At 39.3% G+C, this 21846-nt stretch overlaps 1 protein-coding gene across 1 annotated transcript in view; it reads left to right on the top strand.

The window, feature by feature from the left end:
- Positions 1-21846, top strand: part of LOC124589517 (importin-5) — a 169004-nt gene that overhangs the window by 83939 nt on the left and 63219 nt on the right. The window contains exons 12-14 of the mRNA XM_047131559.1: positions 5707-5925; positions 10331-10457; positions 20382-20555. Coding sequence (XP_046987515.1) covers positions 5707-5925; positions 10331-10457; positions 20382-20555 — 520 coding nt within the window. The remainder of the gene's footprint in view (positions 1-5706; positions 5926-10330; positions 10458-20381; positions 20556-21846) is intronic.

Raw genomic sequence — 21846 nt, 5'->3', positions numbered from 1 at the left:
AAGTTCTTGATAAGAGTTGTGGAATATTTTCATCATCTTCTTTGCTGAAGGAATAACTAGAAAAATATAATCCAGTTTAAAAGGTAATGTTCACATAAGATCAGATGTCCTTGTTGTGGAATCAGTAGTTCAAGTATTTCTTGAATGAATGTTATGTTTTTCTTGTGGTGCTGTGTGACTTCTTAAGTCCCTTGAGTATAGCAAAACGCATGTTACTTGAGGTTATAATGTTTGTTTTGCCTGTAATGCACTTTAAAGATTGTGTATGCCACCAACCTTCGTGTGATGTCGACTGCATGTTTTGAGCCGTAGACCTACACTTTTCATCCATTGATTTAATTCCAGTTTTAGTCTTGTCATAATGTTATGAACGAATATGGTGTGCACCATAAAAAACTGGTGCACTAAATCAGTGGGATTCCTTTTAAAACAAGCAGAAAGTATTTTTCTTCCATCCAACATCTGGCGAGCAGTTCGCAAGGCATGTGAAATACACCACATTGTCTCATCTGAAAGTCCAGGCCTAAAATTGTCTGCTTTCCAATACTATACTGTGCACATCCTTAGTGTTTTAATATGTAGTTCTGATTTTGGTACGCCATTCATATGAGTTGTATTTAATACAATTATGTCCCGAAATGAAACATTGTTAGGATTTTGACCGTTAAAAATCAGTATAAAGTTCCATTTAAACTACCTCCATTGTTGAATAAATTTTGTCTGCGTCAAATTTTCTCTGTCAGTAAAATGTTCCCAACAAAGATCAGTACAGAGTGGCTATTCCAGTTGATCCATTTGAGCAAAAAACAAAGTGGCTATATTTAAAAGCCGCAAAAACAAAACTATTTTACGGCCCAAGTGGGAATTTATGTTATAGTACTCTGGTACCAACATGACAAAACCAATATTTTTTTCTATTGATACAACTAATTAACCACTAGACGCCATGAGAGGCCTGCCGGTATAAAAGGCGGTTAGGAGTATTGTGTTTTCAGTAGAGAGAAGCAGTAATAGCAGAATGAATTACTTGGGAGAGGTCAGGACTTCGAATGTGGACTAGTCATTGGATGTGACCTGAGTATTCAACCCTTCTAAAGCTACCCAAGTTGACTTTTGCTGATGTGACTGTAAAGTGGATATGGGAAGGAACACCCATAGCACAACAAAGGCCAGGTAGATGTCAGGTATTGATGGACAGGAACTGTAGAGCATTGCGAAGGATGTTTGTTAAAAATTCCGTGAAATCAGTGGAAGGAATGGCTCATGAGTTCCAAAATGCTACCAGCAGCCCAGCTTGCATGGTGCTGTGCATGGAGAATGAAAAAGAATGGGGGCACAGTGGTCAAGCACCTCCTTGTAAGCCACATATTTCAGTGGTCAGTGCTAAGCAGTGCTTTAGGTTTTTTAAAGAGTGGAGCAGCTGGACAGTGTATGACTGAAAATCAGTAATTTAATCCAATGGGAGGGTTTGGGTTTGTGGTTTTGGCAAATGTCGGGAGAATGTTTCGTGCCGTAAAGTATAGGACCAACAAGTGAGTATTGAGGAGTTGGGGTAATTTTTGTGGTTAGGGTGTGATTCCCCTTATTGCACTTAAATTTTACATGCAGAAGGGCAGTTTTATATTTTGCAGCATTGTGTACTGAGTACAATACACAAACAGTTTGGAGATGGTGATTTTTTTGTATCATCATGTCAGTGCACTCTGTCATAAAAGAGCCTCTGTAAGGCAGTGGTTTGTGGACAATGGACTGGGCTGCCCAGAATCACTACCTAAATTAAAAAAAAAAAAAAAAAAAAAAAAAAAAAAAGAATTAGAAAGTCTACTACACTCCATACTCCAGTGTTCAGCATCAGAACTTCCCTGGTTCCAGCTAATCAGGAAGAATGTGCTGCCTTTCCTCTACAGATACCTCACTAACTCATTGAAAGAGTCTGGAGTTCGAGCCATCATAAAGGCGAAGGATGGACACACTCCATTTTCATGTCCGCTAAAAGATATTGGGATATTCTTAATAAGAAAGAAAATAATTGTATTATTTTCTCTTTCTTCTACTCCGATCACAGTTGGTTCAGGATTTCCTCTTTGGGAATAGTGCTAGAGAAACAGTAAGTGTCCACCATCAAACACAATCTGGTTTAAAGAGCTGATTTTTGAAATAGGCGAAAACCTCAATAATTCTGAAATTACGTTTATTAATCTTCTGGTCTATTTGTTCTAAATTTAGGAATGTTAGTGACTTACTTATTTATTTGCACATACCATTGCAAAATTCCTGTGGATGCACCTACTGAGTTGCTTAACCTTGTAAATCTGTGGCACTCTGTTAGTCTAAAGGTAGGCTACTTCTTTCCTAAGGTTCAGATGCTTTACTTTTAATATACGAGGGTTGGAACTTAAATGGTGGCCTATTTATTCACAACCGATACAAAAGAGTTGTGTGTTTGCACCTGTTACTGACCTTCAAAGTAGTCACCAGCATTGTGTAGAACGCATTGCTAGCAATGTGGAAGGCATAGTATATCATTAACAGAGCCTATTCTGTTCATGGCGCGAATGGAGCGGTCTAAGTTATGGTGATTCTCGTGTACAACTGTGATGGTGTTATCCTAACGCATTAAGTTCCTCCACAGCAGACCATCAATGCACAATATTACTGTTTGTTTTTGGAGCATCACATGTGACCAGCTTTGGGAAAGAAGCGGCGACACTTTCTGTGCAACCCACCCATCATTTTGCAAGACAATGCACGGGCGCATACAGCGCAAGCTGTGGTTGATCTGTTTGGTTGTTGGGACTGGGAAGTACTGTCCCATCCACCATACTCCCCGAACTTGAGTCCTTGTGACTTTGATTTGATTCCGAACATGAAGGAACCACTTCATGGCATTTGCTTCAGAACAGTTCCAGAGATCCGGCAGGCAGTAGACCGCTCCATTTGCTCCATCAACAGAACAAGCTCTTCTAACAGTATAGGATGCCTTCCACATCGCTATCAGCGGGTTCTACACAAAGCTGGTGACTACTATGAAGGATAGTAACAGGTGCAAACATGTAACTCTTTTGTATTGGTTGTGACTATATAGTTGCCACTATTTAAGTTCCGACCCTCATAAAAAGAGTAAAATAGTTACTGGCAACTAGTCAGAACACTTTATACGTACTAGGTTGAACATAGATGCCCAACTACCAATGATTAAATTATAATGAAATAGTTTATTGTGTCATTAATCTTTCACTAAACTGCGGACTGGTGGCCAACACAAGTTGTTATGATGAATTGACAGAATACTTGAAGCCCCCCCCCCCCCCGATGCAATGGATAGCATCTCACTTTATAAATTAAATACTTCAGTAAATTACCTGGAAAGTACCAGCCTGTGTCCCACCAGTACTAAATTGGTGATCTGTTGATGCCTGAGAACGTGTCCTACCAACCGATCCCTTCTTCTAATCAAGTTGTGCCACAATGTGCTCTTCTCCCCAGTTCTATTCAGAACCACCTCATTAGTTATGTGATCTACCCATCTAATTTTCAGCATTCTTTTGTAGTACCACATTTCAAAAGCTTCTATTCTCTTCTTGTCTACACTATCATCCGTGTTTCACTTCCATACATGGCTACACTCAATACAAATACTTTCAGAAAAGATTTCCTGGTCTTATATCTATACTTGATGTTAACAAATTTCTTTTCTTCTGTAATGGTTACCTTGCCATTGCCAGTCTGTATTTTATATCCTCTCTACTCCAACCATCATGAGTTATTTTGATCCCCAAATAGCAAAACTCATTTACTACTTTAACCCTAGGTCGACTAAGGGGGGGCGGGGGGTCGTTGAACCCACAATTTTTTTTATGTCCCCTGCTTCTGCCCAAGTAAATTTCATACTATATATTTCCTTTGAGCTATTGTTTGTTGGCTATTTTATGAAACGTTAGTGTCAATATATTTTATAGAAAATTCCTGCTTTGAAAGAAAAAATAAACTTATTATGGGTCCAACAAACCCCCCCTTAGGCTTCCATGCTATAGAAAATTTCCCTTGGTAGGATTTTGTATTTCTCATCTCTACATCAATGCAAGTTAGTTTCTTGTTGGTTGATATTCTTGATATTCACAACAATCGGTTTACTTTCAGAGGAAGTGATTGTTGATGTCAGTCAGCTGTTATTTATCTTGTAAACTCGCAGAGAGTTAGTGCAGTTCCCAACACGTAGGCCTCCAGTAACTTTGGTGTCCTACACAGAAAAAGCGAAAGCAAGTAAAAGCTTAGTGATGATGTCAACAATGCACCAAGATAAAGGTACTGTTGGAGGAGAGAAGAATAAAACCGAGATAAATGCATATTATAATTCCACTAAAGGTGGAATTGGTACCATTGATCAAATGGCGCGTATGTACACCTGCAAGAGGGGAACAGGGAGATGGCCTCTATCTGTATTTTACTCTCTCATCGACATTTGTGCTATCAGTGCAACCACCATATTTATCCAGCAACATCCAAGATGGAATGAAAAGAAACACAACAAACGGAAACTTTTATCTTCTGCAAGCTGGGATGGAACTAGAGAAATTGCAGGTAGAAGAAAGAAGTGCCAATGCAAGAGGGTTATCTAACCAAATTGCTCAATCAATGTTGACTATTCTACAAAAGAAAATCAAAGAAGTGACAATAGAAGCACGTTAGCCTTCTGCAGGGAAAGGTCGGTGCCATATTTGTGTAAGAGAAGCTAAAACAAAGAAGCAGATGCACAACAATCTAAGTAAACCAAAACAGTATTGTGGACAGTGTCATAAACATGTGTGTAACACACATTCAGAAAAAATTGTGAAGTGTGTGTCTTGCCTTGAAGTTGAGGACTCAGGAGTTGTCTATTGTATATGAACACATCTGTATTTTGTATTGTAATATGTCAATATTTTATTCACTCAATCCATTACTTATAACAATTAACGACATTTATAAACCGATGCCTTAGTTAAAATACATAAACCATTTTGAAAGTTGTAATTTTTCGTCGGTAAACTTATTTAATACCTGCGGGCTCGTTGACACCCCCCCCCCTTAGGCATCCAAGTTAGAAAAAAAGGCTTGGGCGTCCTAGGGTTAAGTGTCTTATTTCCTAATCTAATCCTCTCAGCATCATCTGATTTAATTCGACTACCTTCCATTATCCTCTGTCTATTCTGTTCAAAAGCTCTTCCAGGTCCTTTGCTGTGTCTGACAGAATTACAATGTCATCGCCGAACCTCAAAAGTTTTTATTTCTTGCTCAATATACAGATTGACTAACATAGGGGGTCGGCTACAACCCTGTCTCACTCCCTTCTCAACCACTGCTTCCCTTTCATGCCCCTCGACTCTTATAACTACCGCCTGGTTTCTGTAGAAATTGTAAATAGCCTTTCCCTACCTGTGTTTGACCATCTTCAGAATTTGAAAGAGAGTATTCCAGTCAACGATGTCAAAAGCTTTCTCTAAGTCTACAAATGCTAGAAACGTATGTTTGCCTTTCTTAACCTATTCAAGTGCTATAGAGCAGTAGCAGCTTCAGTCAAGTTTCATTTGTTATTATGTTTCAAGTGGTCTGTGTTTTTGTTAACATTAATTTGTGACCTGTCAGTGTTAATGAAATGATATGCTTATCTTAATATTTTACTTAATGAAAATTTGGTATTTATTAAAGTGACTTGTTTGATTATAGCTTGTGGAGAAAGGGACCAAATTGGTTCTTGAGCAAATAGTGACAACTATAGCATCAGTTGCAGATACGTCAGAGGAACAGTTTGTTGCTTATTATGATCGTTTAATGCCGTGCCTGAAGTATATAATACAGAATGCTAATTCTGAGGAGCTGAAGACACTCAGAGGCAAAGCCATTGAATGTGTAAGCTTAATTGGGTTAGCTGTTGGACCTGAAAAGGTAAGCCACTGATACAATAATACTACTTGCCTACTATGTACAGTTAGTTCATGTTTTCACAGTTAAATGATTACCAACACTAGGTTTAAGAATCTCAAAAGGATGCTGTTTACAAGGAAAAGACCTGTAGACAGCAGAAGCGTTCAAGATCATCATGTGATGATAAGAAAAATTTTTAAAGCAAATTTTTTTAAGTGAAGATGTCGACTGTGACCTTAATCTGTTTGTTGTGAACTGTATATTAAATCTGGAAAAAAAGCAGAAAGACAAGAAATTGAGGCGTTGGGACCAGGGTCAGTTGAAAGAATCAGTGGTAGCTGAGAGATGCAAAGGGATCACTGGAATTCTAGGAAACATTTGACTGAAACAAGAGAAAGGAATGCAAAAGAAGACAATAGCTAAATTTGATAGATGAAATAGTGAAGGATCAAATGGACAAGAAGTTGAAGGCTAGTAGAAATCTTTGGCTAGCACTTGATAGAATGAACTTTGACAAAAGGCAACTAAATGCAAATGAAGCAGGCATAAAGGAATAAAAATCTCAAAAAGAGGTTGATGAAGTATAAAATGATGAGTCAGGAATGGATAGAGGAGAAATGCGAAGGTACTTCAGAAATTCCAAACATTTTCCCCCCCACCCAACTTGTGGTCAGCATTCAACAAATACCCTCACTTCTGTCATACCCCTGGCCTTTAATTTCCATTGTCCAATACCGTGTTGTTCACTTTGTGTTTTAATCTGTGGCTGTAATTTTGGGATGTCCTTCACACATCATCATCATCATCATCATATCAATAAGTAGGACCATGCTCACATAATTCATTACTGTCGAAAATAGAAACCTGCACAGCTCAGAATGTGAACATCCTTCAGCTATAAAATGTTCCCAACACAGAAATTTGTATGTATACTCATACTCATCTGTCATTACCATTGAATTGTGCATTATTACATTATAACTAGGTAAATAGTACTTGTTAAATCACTGCATTAATGCTTGTATTGTTATGGAAGTTGAGCATATAAAGTAACAAGTGAAAATTTGCATATGGAATTTCTTCTAGAGATACTGAAAAATAAGATTTCTTAAGATCTGCAACATAAGAAATGTCAGTAGTGATTTAATTTTCGCACTTTGGATTACAGTGAAATTGCCAGAATAATTTTACATTTCAGTTACTCTTAAGTCATCACTCAATAAGAAACCACTTAAAAGGGCATTAATCCCATGTACAATATGTCTGCATGATAAATTGAAGAAAAGGAAGCCTTATCCATTAAAAATGAACTTCCACGTTGTGTTTTTTTCAAATGTAGATTTGTGTACTTGTATTTATGTACATAAAGAGAAGAAAACTTCCTTTTCAACAAAAGCCAGCATAAATTACAATGTTAAAAATAATTACAGCATTAAACTCTTCAAGTTGGCAAGAAAATATTTGCCACAATCTTCTTTCAGCTGTTTGTTGAATAAAGAGGGCTTTCCATGCTGGCACTCTGAAACTAAATGTTCTGCAGTACACATGAAGGCAAAAAATTGTGCATTGTCATCCAAAGTATTTACATTCATTCTCCAAAAATGATTTAATAAAATGATCCCCCAAAAATGAATTAATAGAATGATGACTAGAATATTTCATATAGGCAGAAATGTATTGTCAAATAGGTAGAAATTGTGCTGAAGATCATGATTGAAGATTCATCACATCAAATGTTGGACTAGATTGAATGATGCATTTAAATTGGAGAAAAAATTCTGTTGCAGCTAACATAGTGGTATGCAATTTCAATTTCAATGAAAATCAGGTATTTTGCAATGTACATACTTCATGTTAGTGAAGAATATATGCTGAATGCAAAATAATATAAGAAAAATGGACATCACTGTTGCCTGATACTGAAAAGTTCTGCTTTAGATGTGTGAAAAACATAAAAACACTACTGTACACTTCACTTTTTATAGTGGATGACTGCAGAAATTTTTGCAGTATTACTGAATGATTTAGATGGCAAAATTGGAGCGGGTGAAGAATAACTGGATAGTAAAAAACAGACAGCTTCACATCTGGGGAACATTATATTGGCTTTTTTCTCATAATTGCACAGATCACCTGCACATCTGAGCAGGGAGATGAAATTCAGTCTGTGAAAGCAAATGCAAAGAAACTGTGTGCATAGGTCATCAGTTTCGTGACTGAAGAGAAAGGCAGTAATGAAAATTAACATTATACAGCTATGCACGTGTCTGTTGCTGCCACGAATCCTGTGACATGTTGAAATGTTTTCTAAATGCTCTCTGTGGCACAGCAGTCATTGCAGTAGAAAACAGTTGTTTACGTTTTTAAGTGTGGAAAGTCATATGTTTCTGCAAGTGAGTCACTTCAGGGTTATTAGTATGATGAAAACCCCGACTTCCAATAACCATGTGGATGTAAGTGAGCTGTGTGAAGCTCTGTGAACAGGATGAAACGGTATTTGAGCAAAGTCAGTGTTTTCTGGAACAGGATGAAACGGTATTTGAGCAAAGTCAGTGTTTTCTTTTCAGATTAATTTCTTTTAAATGAATCAAAATCAAGGCACCAGATTTTGCATGTGACTTAAAAAGTCTAAATCATTGAGTTCATGCTAAGCTATTTACGGTTTTCAGCTACTGATTATAATGTACTTATGACAGCAGAATGTTTCATTTCTGATTCTTGGTCACTCCTTCAGCGTAATTGAGTGAACCCCCAATAAAGGAACATGTCATGTAGGAAAAAACATAAGCCCATAGAGAGGTTTTAAAAATGGGATTTACTATGATAAATTTAGCTCAGGCTGAATGAATAACTGCAAACTGTGTACTCTGAGACCATGCAGTCAGTTCCTGGACATACCATGAAATATGACCAAAGATTGTGTTGTGTGTGGTCCCACTCTTGCAATCAAATATCGATTCTTGGCATAAATAATTTTAACCCTTTGACTGCTCTGGATGTGTTAACGTGCATTGCTGCTATTGTCCCAGGGTGCTAAAACATTTACTTACTTAGTGATTACATCCTGTGACAAACAACAAACAGGTTTTGATTAAAGCTGAATATCTCACAGTGAATACGGTACAAATTTGTGTGTGTGTGGTGCACTATAGCCTCTTTAGACAGCATATAAAATGGCGTGCATGCTTGACCACACACAGGTGCACATGTGCATGTCTAATATAATCATTGCTCTGTTCTCAGCTTAAAGTAGAATTTCACTATGTTGGCTACATTTCATACACAGCAATCAGTTAACTGAAACAACCCATAACAAAGTCTGCGCAATGATTTCTAAATATTGTGGAATGCTTCACTTCATTGTATGCTGCACAGTAACTAAGATGAATAACTAAAAGGAATTCAGTCGTTTATCGAGCAAAGATATCATACAGTAAGATGTGAAAGAATCAAATCTTGCCAAATAGTTTTCTTAAAAGCCGATAGGTATTTCACTAGTGGCCCACATGTCCACTCGACAACATTGCTGACAATTCGTAAACAGAATCGAGTGAAGAAGTTAATTCTGTGGTTCCCAATGACTGCTGATGTATTAGAGAGCTGTCACTGATATCATTGTTTCCTTGAGTTATTACAGTTCCTAATATATGCAGGACAGCAGGTTCATAAGAGTAATCATGGAAGGACACCAGGTTTCTAACGTCCTACTAAAAACTCTAGTAAAGGTGTGATTCTTAGGCGTCAGACAGTATTTGTGTATTTATGCAGTGTTTCATTTCTGGCGGAGATTCAAAGTGAAAAACTGAAGCTGTTTGAGTAACTGTGTTTATTTTCTGTGGGGGGCGGTGAAATCCAGAGCGGCAGACAAAATCGTCACACCCAGTGCTCCAGGAATATTCAGTGCAGAAGGTGATTACAAAGCACACTTTTCACGGAATGCAGCAAGCATATTTGTAGGCATCAAAGGGTTAATAACTACTTCAAATACCTGCACTTCTGAAATATGGTGTCTCTGATTGGATTCCACTAACCAACCATTTGAGATAATTATACTTCATTGTCTCTACTCCATACCTCTTCAATTTTTTGGGGGGTGGGTGGGAGGGGGGGAGACTTTCCTTTGCCTTTCATCTGAACACTCTTAATTTCTGCAGAGCTAAGCTCAAGTCTCAATTATTGTGCATATCTTCTTACTAATGTACAATTTTATTTGTACTGATTACCTCTCCTGCCCTAGACTTTATTATCCACGTTATAAAGATTGTTTTTTTCTCCTTCTCTGTTGTTAAAAGATTTAATCTATGCCTTTTTGTGTTTTTTGTCAATTTGATTTCGCTTTTCCTCATTCATTGTTGGCCAAGTAAGTTTTCAGTTCCCTACAATATTTACTTAATACATCCTTGCTGTAGAAACTTTTGTTTTGCAGTTTATGCGAGACGCCAGTGAAGTAATGGACCTACTTTTAAAAACTCAGACAACTGGTGAATTGGCAGATGATGATCCACAGACATCGTACCTGATATCTGCTTGGGCAAGAATATGCAAAATATTAGGTTAGTGTCTGTCAATATTTTACTGTGATAGTTAATCCACTTGGAAAACTCATTTATTCTGTTGCAAGCTGCTGTAACCTTGTCATGTACCTTACCATTTTGTGTTCTTCACAATCTAGTAGATCCTTGTGTTAGAAAATGAATGTACACATTGTGTAGCACGAAGGAAAAAAGAACATACTCTGGAGAACATTCTCAGAGCAAAAGGACATTCCCTGAGAAAGTGCTCAGTTTTAAGTGAACAAAAATTCGTAGACAAATTGAGTTGCAGACGGGCACAATGAAAAAACTGTTACACGTAGCCAAAGCCATATTCAGAAAGAAAGGAAAATGCACATACATCCACACAAGTAGGAACATCTCGTGCAAATCTCCGGCTGCTCAAGACAAACTGCAAAATTTGTGTTGAACTAAAGCAGCATCGGGATTGGGGCAGGGAAGGGAGAGGGATACAGATTGAGATTTTGGGGGGGGGGGGGGGGTTGCCTGGCTGAGACTAGAAGGCGGCAGAACAAGGCTGCCTGGCACAGTGTTGGGAGGCTGTAGGGGAGGAAAGAAGGGAAAATGGAGCTGAAAAGGAGAGGACCAGAGAGGGGAAAAGACTGGTGGGGGCGAGTGGCAGTGGCAATGGGTGAGGGGAGGTGGTGGTAGGACAGAAGGGGCAGAAATAGTTGAGTGTAGGGTTGAGGTCAGGATGCTTTTGGAAGTGGAGGATATGTTGTAGGAATAACTCCCATCTGTGCAGTTAAGAAAAGCTAGTGGTGGAGGAGAGGATTCGGGTGGCCTAGTTGTGAGACACACATAGCAGTCAGACATTTTATGTCACTTACATTTTTGGCACAGGGTGGTCCTCTTCAACCTTGGCTACAGTTTGGCAGACTGTTCATTCTGGTGGACATGTGGTTGATACCCATTCCAATGTAAAAACCTGTGCCATTATTGCAGCAGAGCTGGTACATGACATGGCTGCTTTCACAGGAGGCCCAGCCTCCGGTGGTGTTAGATAAGCTTGTGAAAGGACTGGAATAGGAAGTGCACAGTGGGGTGGGTGGATTTGGCTGGTCCCTGTGGCAGGGCCAAGACACCATTTTCTTATTCCTTCACAAGCTCAGCGTTTTCTCTCTATCTGCTTTACCTGCTGCTGACCATCCGCTCTCTGATGCCTCCATGCACTCCTATGTACATATCAAACCCACCAACCACACCTGCGTTTTGACAGCTGCCATCCACTCCACACCAAAAAATTGCTGCCATCAACCTGACCACCTTGGGAGAGCGTATCTGCAATGACAAAAACTCCTTGCCCAGTACGGTGTAGACCTTCAGACAAGCACTACCCCACCATACCTAGTCCACCAACAGCTTTCCTGTGCTATATGCCCATACATGCCCAAACCTGCCACCATCCTTGAGAACCAGCTACAAAGGAGCGCCTACTTCATCACCCAGTACACACCTGTTCTTTCTCACTCTTTCTTGACAAAGTTCTCGGTGTATGTTGCATGCCATGTCCAGCACGGAATATACGCGTAATCTCATATTTTGTTCAGATTGCTTAAACAGACAAACTATTCATTGTATAAATATGGAATGGGCATCAATGTGTTCTGGAAGAGGTGCACTAGGTTCAGATTTTAGTTTCATGTGTGGCAACAAATTGACTGCAATATATAGGAAGCTTATGAAAATGGATTTCGTGATATTACTGAATTTTCGAAACCTGGAATACTTTTTTGTTATTGAAGTTAGATGAAAATGTTATGCAAACAAAACCTTAAAAATATGTCTACTCAAAACCATAACTCTGTCAGAGATTTCTAACTTAAGATAATTTTAAGCAAGTATGACATATTATGGTCATCTTGGTGCGTAAAGTATTATGTAGTCGCCTGTGTGGTTTCGTTAAGAGAAGTAGACCACTAGGTTTGTAATTAACCAGTTATTACTTTTTCTGATTCGCCTCCTTATTTCTAACGTCTTAAATAGGACTGGTGTAGGATGAAAGAACCAAAGCAATATAGAAAGAGTATCTCAGTATTTCAGCAATGTTGGGAGATAGTGTATGGATTCCTGAGATGTACTTCATTTGGAGCTAGTTACTGATAAGGGTTCCTTTCAAAATTTCAAAACTTAAGACAGTATAATGTCATAAAGCAGCTGTTTACAGTTGTAAACTACACACTTTAAACATGCAGCTGAATGCTTTGTTTCTGTGGTGTCAGTGGAAAACCTCCACTGACATCACTCTCATCCATATAGAAAGTTAGTTGAATCTTGCTGTCACTGTAGTTATTTAATAAAATAATCATCCCCCCCCCCCCCCCCCCCCCCCACACACACACACACACACAAAATTTTCCAGAACAGCTACCTTTTGTTTTATTGAAGTCTGTTGTAGGCCCTCATCAGGTGTTTGTAGATTCTGAAATGGTGTTAGTTACCATGGTGCAGTGTCATACTCTTCACTTCCTAAAAGTAAAACATTACATTGGTTCTCTCTTTGTATCTGGCATACATCACAGTTTCTTCATATCGTAACATCATGTACACACCCACACCATGACACATCAACTCTAGCAGACATTTTATTAAAATCAAATGTTGCCTGCACATTGATACTGGAAAAACTCTTTCAGTTCATATGTTCGTCTCCATCTACAGAAGATTTCATCATTGATATGTGTGGGCAGTTGAGGTTCCCCACTTCACTTGTAAACTGACTCGTTGATTGCCACATGGCTTTTACTATTTCTAGTTCTCCTACACTTCTAGGAAGTCAAATCCACAAAGGTATTTTTCTGGTAACATGATGAGGAATCCCTGAAGATATCACTGATACAGTTGTCTGGCATATACCTGTCTTCTATGTATACCTTTTTTACCTTCAGAGCAACATAAATTTTTTACTTAAAAATTTGGGTAAAACCTCAACAGGACTTAAAACAGCTCTGGGTAAAACCTCAACAGAACTTAAAACAGCGTGAAGTATGCTACAGAGCTCGCTTCAAATACAGGTAGTCCTCTCCACTTACGAGAAACTTCTCTAGTTTTATTCATACAAAACCAGTGAATGTGTTTCACATTGATCAACTTCCTCCATGCTGTTACTCAAATTGAGAACATTCTCAGGTGAAGTATATTCTCAGACTCATTTTATTCAAGCGGACCTGAGAATGTTCTCAGAAAATTAGAGAATAAAGAACCTTCTGCATTCTATTTATATGATCGATTGTTGAGCAAGATGTTAAAATACAGAACACATGTTTGGTAAACATGATACCAAATTTTGAATGAGTCCATTTGATTATGTCTTCTGCAGTGCCCTCAAAACATTTTACATTAATTCCAGAATGATTCATGATATTGGTATGAAGGCCATTTGGTTATCAGAGTTGTCTGTACAAGTACACAGATCAGTGAAATGATGAAACACTGACAACTTGATGGATGAAAAGTAGATGGCAGCTTATTTTGCTTACTTACTAATGCAGGATAGGTGATGCAGTTGTCGATAGAGAAAGATAATTACTTCACACTTCAGTGGATAATTGAGAAGAATAAAATGTTCATGCACTTGCAACGTAACTCATTGTATTTATAATTACACTTAATAGTAACTCGTTGTAGAAGTCACAAGGTAGTGTCATAGCGTTCGCTTATCATGTAGATTCGACATCTACATTTATACTCCGCAAGCCACCCAATGGTGTGTGGCGGAGGGCACTTTACGTGCCACTGTCATTACCTCCCTTTCCTGTTCCAGTCGCGCATGGTTCGCGGGAAGAACGACTGCCGGAAAGCCTCCGTGCGCGCTCGAATCTCTCTAATATTACATTCGTGATCTCCTCGGGAGGTATAAGTAGGGGGAAGCAATATATTCAATACCTCATCCAGAAACGAACCCTCTCAAAACCCGGATAACAAGCTACACTGCGATGCAGAGCGCCTCTTGCAGAGTCTGCCACTGGAGTTAGGTAAACATCTCCGTAACGCTATCACGCTTAACAAATAACCCTGTGACGAAACACGCCGCTCTTCTTTGGATCTTTTCCATCCCCTCCATCAACCCGACCTGATACGGATCCCACACTGATGAGCAATACTCAAGTATAGGTCGAACGAGTGTTTCATAAGCCACCTCCTTTGTTGATGGACTACATTTTCTAAGGACTCTGCCAATAAATCTCAACCTGGCACCCACCGTACCAACAATTAATTTTATATGATCATTCCACTTCAAATCGTTCCGCACGCATACTCCCAGATATTTTACAGAAGTAACTACTACTAGTGTTTGTTCCGCTATCATATAATCTTACAATAAAGGATCCTTCTTTCTATGTATTCGCAATACATTACATTTGTCTATGTTAAGGGTCAGTTGCCACTCCATGCACCAAGTGCCTATCCGCTGCAGATCTTCCTGCATTTCGATGCAATTTTCTAATGCTGCAACTTCTCTGTATACTACAGCATCATCCGCAAAAAGCCGCGTGGAACTTCTGACACTATCTACTAGGTCATTTATATATATATTGTGAAAAGCAATGGTCCCATAACACTCCCCTGTGGCACGCCAGAGGTTACTTTAATGTCTGTAGACGTCTCTCCATTGAGAACAACATGCTGTGTTCTGTTTGCTAAAAACTCATCAATCCAGCCACACAGCTGGTCTGATATTCAGTAGGCTCTTAATTTGTTTATCAGGCGACAGTGCGGAACTGTATTGTATTAAAGAGCAGTACAGTAAAACAAGAGAAATATGCTCATTATTTGTCAGCTAATTGATGGCTTACCCTTATTTTTGCTGTTGTTGTTGTTGTGGTCTTCAGTCCTGAGACTGGTTTGATGCAGCGCTCCATGCTACGCTATCCTATGCAAGCTTCATCATCTCCCAGTACCTACTGCAACCTACATACTTCTGAATCTGTTTAGTGTATTCATCTCTTGGTCTCCCTCTACGATTTTTACCCTCCACTCAGCCCTCCAATACTAAATTGGTGATCCCTTGATGCCTCAGAACGTGTCCTACCAACCGATCCCTTCTTCTAGTCAAGTTGCGCCACAAACTTCTCTTCTCCCCAATCCTATTCAATACCTCCTCATTAGTTATATGATCTACCCATCTAATCTTCAGGATTCTTCTGTAGCACCACAGTTTGAAAGCTTATATTCCCCTCTTGTCCAAACTAGTTATCGTCCATGTTTCACTTCCATACATTGCTACGCTCCATACAAATACTTTCAGAAACGACTTCCTGACACTTAAATCCATACTCGATGTTAACAAATTTCTCTTCCTCAGAAATGCTTTCCTTGCCATTGCCAGTCTACATTTTATATCCTCTCTACTTCGACCATCATCAGTTATTTTGCTCCCCAAATAGCAAAACTCCTTTACTACTTTAAGTGTCTCATTTCCTAATCTAATTCCCTCAGCATCACCTGACTTAATTCAACTACATTACATTATCCTCGTTTTGCTTTTGCTGATGTTCATCTTATATCCTCCTTTCAAGACACTATCCATTCCAATCAACTGCTCTTCCAAGTCCTTTGCTGTCTCTGACAGAATTACAATGTCATTGGTGAACCTCAAAATTTTTATTTCTTCTCCATGGATTTTAATACCTACTCCGGATTTTTTCTTTTGTTTCCTTCACTGTTTGCTCAATATGCAGATTGAATAACATCGGGGATAGGCTACAACCCTGTCTCACTCCCTTCCCAACCACTGCTTCCCTTTCATGCCCTTCAACTCCTATAACTGCCATCTGGTTTCTGTACAAATCGTAAATAGCCTTTCGCTCCCTGTATTTTACCCCTGCTACCTTCAGAATTTGAAAGAGAGTATTCCAGTCAACATTGTCAAAAGCTTTCTCTAAGTCTACAAATGCTAGAAACGTAGCTTTGCCTTTCCTTAATCTAGCTTCTAAGATAAGTCGTAGGGTCAGTATTGCCTCAGGTGTTTCAATGTTTCTACGGAATCCAAACTGATCTTCCCCGAGGTCGGCTTCTACCTGTTTTTCCATTCGTCTGTAAAGAATTCGTGTTAGTTTTTTTGCATCCGTGACTTATTAAACTGATTGTTCAGTAATTTTCACATCTGTCAGCACCTGCTTTCTTTGGAACAGGAATTATTATATTCTTCTTGAAGTCTGAGGGTATTTCACCTGTCTCATTCATCTTGCTCACCAGATGGTAGAGTTTTGTCAGGACTGGCTCTCCCAAGGCCATCAGTAGTTCTAATGGAATGTTGTCTACCCCCGGGGCCTTGTTTCGACTCGGGTCTTTCAGTGCTCTGTCAAACTCTTTACGCAGTATCGTATCTCCCATTTCATCTTCATCTACATCCTCTTCCATTTCCATAATATTGTCCTCAAGGACATCACCCTTGTATAGACCCTCTATATACTCCTTCCACCTTTCTACTTTCCCTTCTTTGCTTAGAACTGGGTTTCCATCTGAGCTCTTGATATTCATGCAAATGGTTCTCTTTTCTCCAAAGGTCTCTCTAATTTTCCTTTAGGCAGTATCTATTTTACCCCTAGTGAGATAAGCCTCTACATCAGGGCTTCACAACATACGTGCTCGCGGAGCAAGCTGTGAGCAGCAAGGCGCGAGCACGGAGCAGCGCGAGCACGCTACCCCCACTATCGGACCAGACCGGAGAGTGGGGAGAGTCACGTGGGGTACACAACAGCTGCCGCCAGTCGATGTAAATCCGCGGCCACCTGCAGGGATCTCACTCACGAATTATTAGTGCGACAAATGAAACAAATAAAGGAGAATGTACACGTGCCACATAATTTTATTAGCTTAGTGTATGCCTCTACCATCTGTAGACACTGAAACTAAAGAATCCTATATTTTCAACACTTTCTTCAACACTACTTAAAATATCACCTCCGGTTGTAGTGTTCTTCATGGCTACTACATCGAGGAGCTCCTCCCTCACCTGAAGATCTCTATTAAAACCTCTAATAAATATGGCAAGTTGCGCTGTTCCAGTGATATCAACACTTTCGTCCACAGCTAGAGAATACGCCATAAAATCTTTACAGATATTTGCAAGCTGGCTCTGGACGTCGTCTGCCATGTCCTGTATGCGACGCATAATGGTCATGTTAGATAATGGCACAATCCGAAACTGTTCAACTTGAGATGGACACAAATGTTCCGCTGCAACTACCAAACACTCTTTTATTAAATCGCCATCAGTTAAGGGGTGCAGGGATTTTGCTAAAAGCAAAGCAATTTTGTAACCCACTATGACAGCTGCCTCAGTTGATTTTTCTTCGTCGTCCAGATCTTTTTCGGATAGCTTCCTTTTAAGTTTAATAACTTCCTGTGCATGATCTGGTCAATCACATTTTCCACGTCCATAGTCTTTCGCGTGGTACGACATATAATGTCGCTGCAAATTAAATTTCGTAAAAGTATTCAGCATTTTGTGACATACTAAACATTTTGCAACACCATCTTTTTCAGTAAACAGATAAAATTCCTCCCAATGGGGGTTGAATTGCGAAAGCATGGTTGGGGTTACACTTCACATGATTCTTAACCAGCGAAGTGACTGTTAAGAGCTGATCGTAGTACTTCAAACGTTACACAGTCGGCGCAAATTCAATAGGCACGCTGCGGCCCTATTCAAACGTGCGCGCGCATTTCCCCTCCCTCCCTACTCCGCGACCTTGCAGCTGCTCGTGAGCACGTGCCTGAGCAGACGCGAGTACTCGCGCTCAAAACCGGCCAGTTCTTAAGCCCTGCTCTACATCCTTAAATTTGTCCTCTAGCCATCCCTGCTTAGACATTTTACACTACCTGTCGATCTCATTTTTGAGACATTTCTATTCTTTTTTGCCTGTTTCATCTACTGCATTTTTATATTTTCTCCTTTCATCAATTAAATTCAATATTTCTTCTGTTACCCAAGGCTTTCTACTAGCCCTCGTCTTTTTACCTACTAGATCCTCTGCTGCCTTCACTACTTCATCCCTCAAAGCTACCCATTCTTCTTCTACTGTACTTCTTTCCCCCATTCCTGTCAATTGTTCCCTTATGCTCTCCCTGAAACTCTGTACAATCTCTGGTTTAGTCAGTTTATCCAGGTCCCATCTCCTTAAATTCCCACCTTTTTGTAGTTTCTTCATAACCAATAGATGGTGGTCAGAGTCAACATCTGTCCCTGGAAATGCCTTACAATTTAAAACATGGTTCGTAAATCTCCGTCTTACCATTATATAATCTATCTGAAACCTGTCAGTATCTCCAGGCTTCTTCCATGTATACAACCTTCTTTTATGATTCTTGAACCAAGTGTTAGCTGTGATTAAGTTGTGCTCTGTGCAAAATTCTATCAGGCGGCTTCCTCTTTCATTTCTTAGCCCCAATCCATATTCACCTACTAAGATTCCTTCTCTCCCTTTTCCTACTACCGAATTCCAGTCGCCCATGATTATTAAATTTTCATCTCCCTTCGCTCTCTGAAAAATTTCTTTTATTTCATCATACATTTCTTCAATTTCTTCGTCATCTGCAGAGCTAGTTGGCATATAAACTTGTCCTACTGTAGTAGGCGTGGGCTTCGTGTCTATCTTGGCCACAGTAATGCATTCCCTATGCTGTTTGTAATAGCTTACCCGCACTCCTATTTTTTTTATTCATTATTAAACCGACTCCTGCATTACCCCTGTTTGATTTTGTATTTATAACCCTGTATTCGCCTGACCAAAAGTCTTGTTCCTCCTGCCAGCGAACTTCACTAATTCCTACTATATCTAACTTTAACCTATCCATTTCCCTTTTTAAATTTTCTAACCTAACTGCTCGTTTAAGGGATCTGACATTCCATGCTCCGATCCGTAGAACCCAAGTTTTCTTTCTCCTGATAACGGTCCCCGCCCGGAGATCCGAATGGGGGAATATTTTACCCAAGAGGACACCATCATCATTTAACCATACAGTAAAGCTGCATGCCCCCAGGAAAAATTACGGCTGTAGTTTCCCCTTGCTTTCAGCTGTTCGCAGAACCAGCACAGCAAGGCCGTTTTGGTTATTGTTACAAGGCCAGATCAGTCAATCGAGACTATTGCCCCTGCAACTACTGAAAAGGCTGCTGCCTCTCTTCAGGAACCACACGTTTGGCCTCTCAACAGATACCCCTCCATTGTGGTTACACCTACGGTACGGCTATCTGTATCGCTGAGGCATGCAAGCCTCCCCACCAACGGCAAGGTCCATGGTTCTTGGGGGAGATTATTTTTGCTATCTTGAAACAATTACTTGACTGCAGTTTCTTCTTTTTTTTGGGGGGGGGGGGGGGGAGCTGTGAGAATGGGTTCTACATTTTTGTTGAGAAAACAGGCTGTGTGGCTGTATTTACTAATTTCTTTACACCTTTCATGTAGTTGAAGGCAACCATTCTCAGTATTGGCAATGTAGTGAGGTTCAACTGTGGAGCTGACTGGGTGCTGATATACACGATTCCCCAGTGACCAATATTCTCTCTCTCTCTCTCTCTCTCTCTCTCTCTCTCTCTCACACACACACACACACACACACACACACACACACACACACACACAAAATCCACTATAAAACATGGGAAGAACAAATAGTGAAAAACCAGGGGTCATTTATGATTTATTGAGTATACCTATGTGCCACAGCAATACGATAAATGAGTGGTTGCACATCCCGTGTTTTGGGTGTTGTTTCCATCCTGAAATTTCCATTATCATAAAACCTTTTTGATATTCACAAATGTGAATAGTGTCGAAGTTCAGAGGACAAATTAAAATTGATGTTGAATCGTAACTGTGGTAACTCATCTTGGGAATATGGTAATTTACGAGTTACTCCTGCATTTGACAGCTTTTAAATATTGTGTTCAACAAAACACTCTTGATTATTTTGCAGGAAAACAGTTTGAACAGTACTTGCCACTTGTAATGGGTCCTGTTATGAAGACTGCTGGCATGAAACCAGAGGTAGCGTTGTTGGATAATGAAGATATGCAGGGCATTGAGAGTGATATTGATTGGCAGTTTGTTTACCTTGGTGAACAGCAGAACTTTGGTATCCGTACATCTGGTAAGTCATAAAAGTCTTTTAAAATTAGATAGTCTGATGTAAATACTGCACTTTTACATACACAATTGGCTGTGCACCGTAGTTCCTTATAGATGGAAATTGCATAAATGTTCCAAAGTTAATTCATGACTACATTCTGTAAATACATCTCTCATATTATGTAATATGGAGAATTTAACTCCAAATCACACACATTCGCTATAATACAACCATATAGTCCATAGATAAGCTACACCCTTTATTTTTATAGGAAAGGGGGAAAGACTCGCTGCAAAATAGTTATCATCTTGCCCATTTACATAAACGTGTCCTAATAGTCACTCTCATTAACAACATTTTCGTGTTGTAAATTGCACAGTCCTGCCAGCCTTGTAATCAGTCTTTATGATGTCACTGTATACTGATGCCTCTTCTTTAATCTTCTTCCTGTTCCTTGTTTATCCTGGCTTCTTGAGATCTCTTGTGAAGAGACACGATACAACACGTTCAGCAGTGGCATGGGACAAGCAATGAAGTTACACAACAGTTAGTAATTTAACTTTTCAAATCGTTGGTTTATTGGCATTTCTGGAAATAAAATCACTCTCATGCGGTCAGCAAATTTCGTTTAACAGTTTGTATGTGTAATGAGACTTACTATGTCGCAAATTGTTTTAATGAATTAATCTGCATTACAGTGTTGCTATGCAACGTGCTCAACAAGGTGATGTGTATCTTAATTAAAACAGAACCTCAATATTTTGAATAAACTTTCGGTTCATTTTTGTCAAAATCAGCACTTGTCTCAAAATTAATTTCCAACTTCGTTCAGAAGTTTTGCAACTATTGTTCACGATTCACTGGACATCTCGATCAGGTACTAGTGTGTAATGTATTTCAAATCAAGTGCGCAGGTTTCAGTTTTCCCAAATTTGCTTAACAACTCTATTGTAATAACGTGATGTGTCGATCTCGCGTAAAACCTAAATGAAACTGGATTTGTCTCCATTTGGGTCAAAATCACAAAACATAAAATTCACCGTGTAGGTCAGCGAACTGTTCATGCGCACTTTTTGCACTCTGTGATAACTAGTCTCAGAGTAAAAGCCGCACATAAATTCACACTTTTTCATGTGCACAAAATTCAAAACACCTTTATATTAAACAGATAAATTATGGCCTGCAATTACTAATTAACATTTCCTATTCTGAATAAACTTTTCAAGAACTTATATTTCGTAGTCAGTAAAATCTTATCGCCTGAAAGAAACTATTAGTTTGCTAAAACGTCTTCAAATTGCAGTCAACTTGT

This window comes from Schistocerca americana, chromosome 2 (assembly GCF_021461395.2).
Source record: "Schistocerca americana isolate TAMUIC-IGC-003095 chromosome 2, iqSchAmer2.1, whole genome shotgun sequence".
Classification (NCBI taxonomy): Eukaryota; Metazoa; Arthropoda; class Insecta; order Orthoptera; family Acrididae; genus Schistocerca; species Schistocerca americana.
This window is presented reverse-complemented; position numbering and strand designations above follow the sequence as displayed.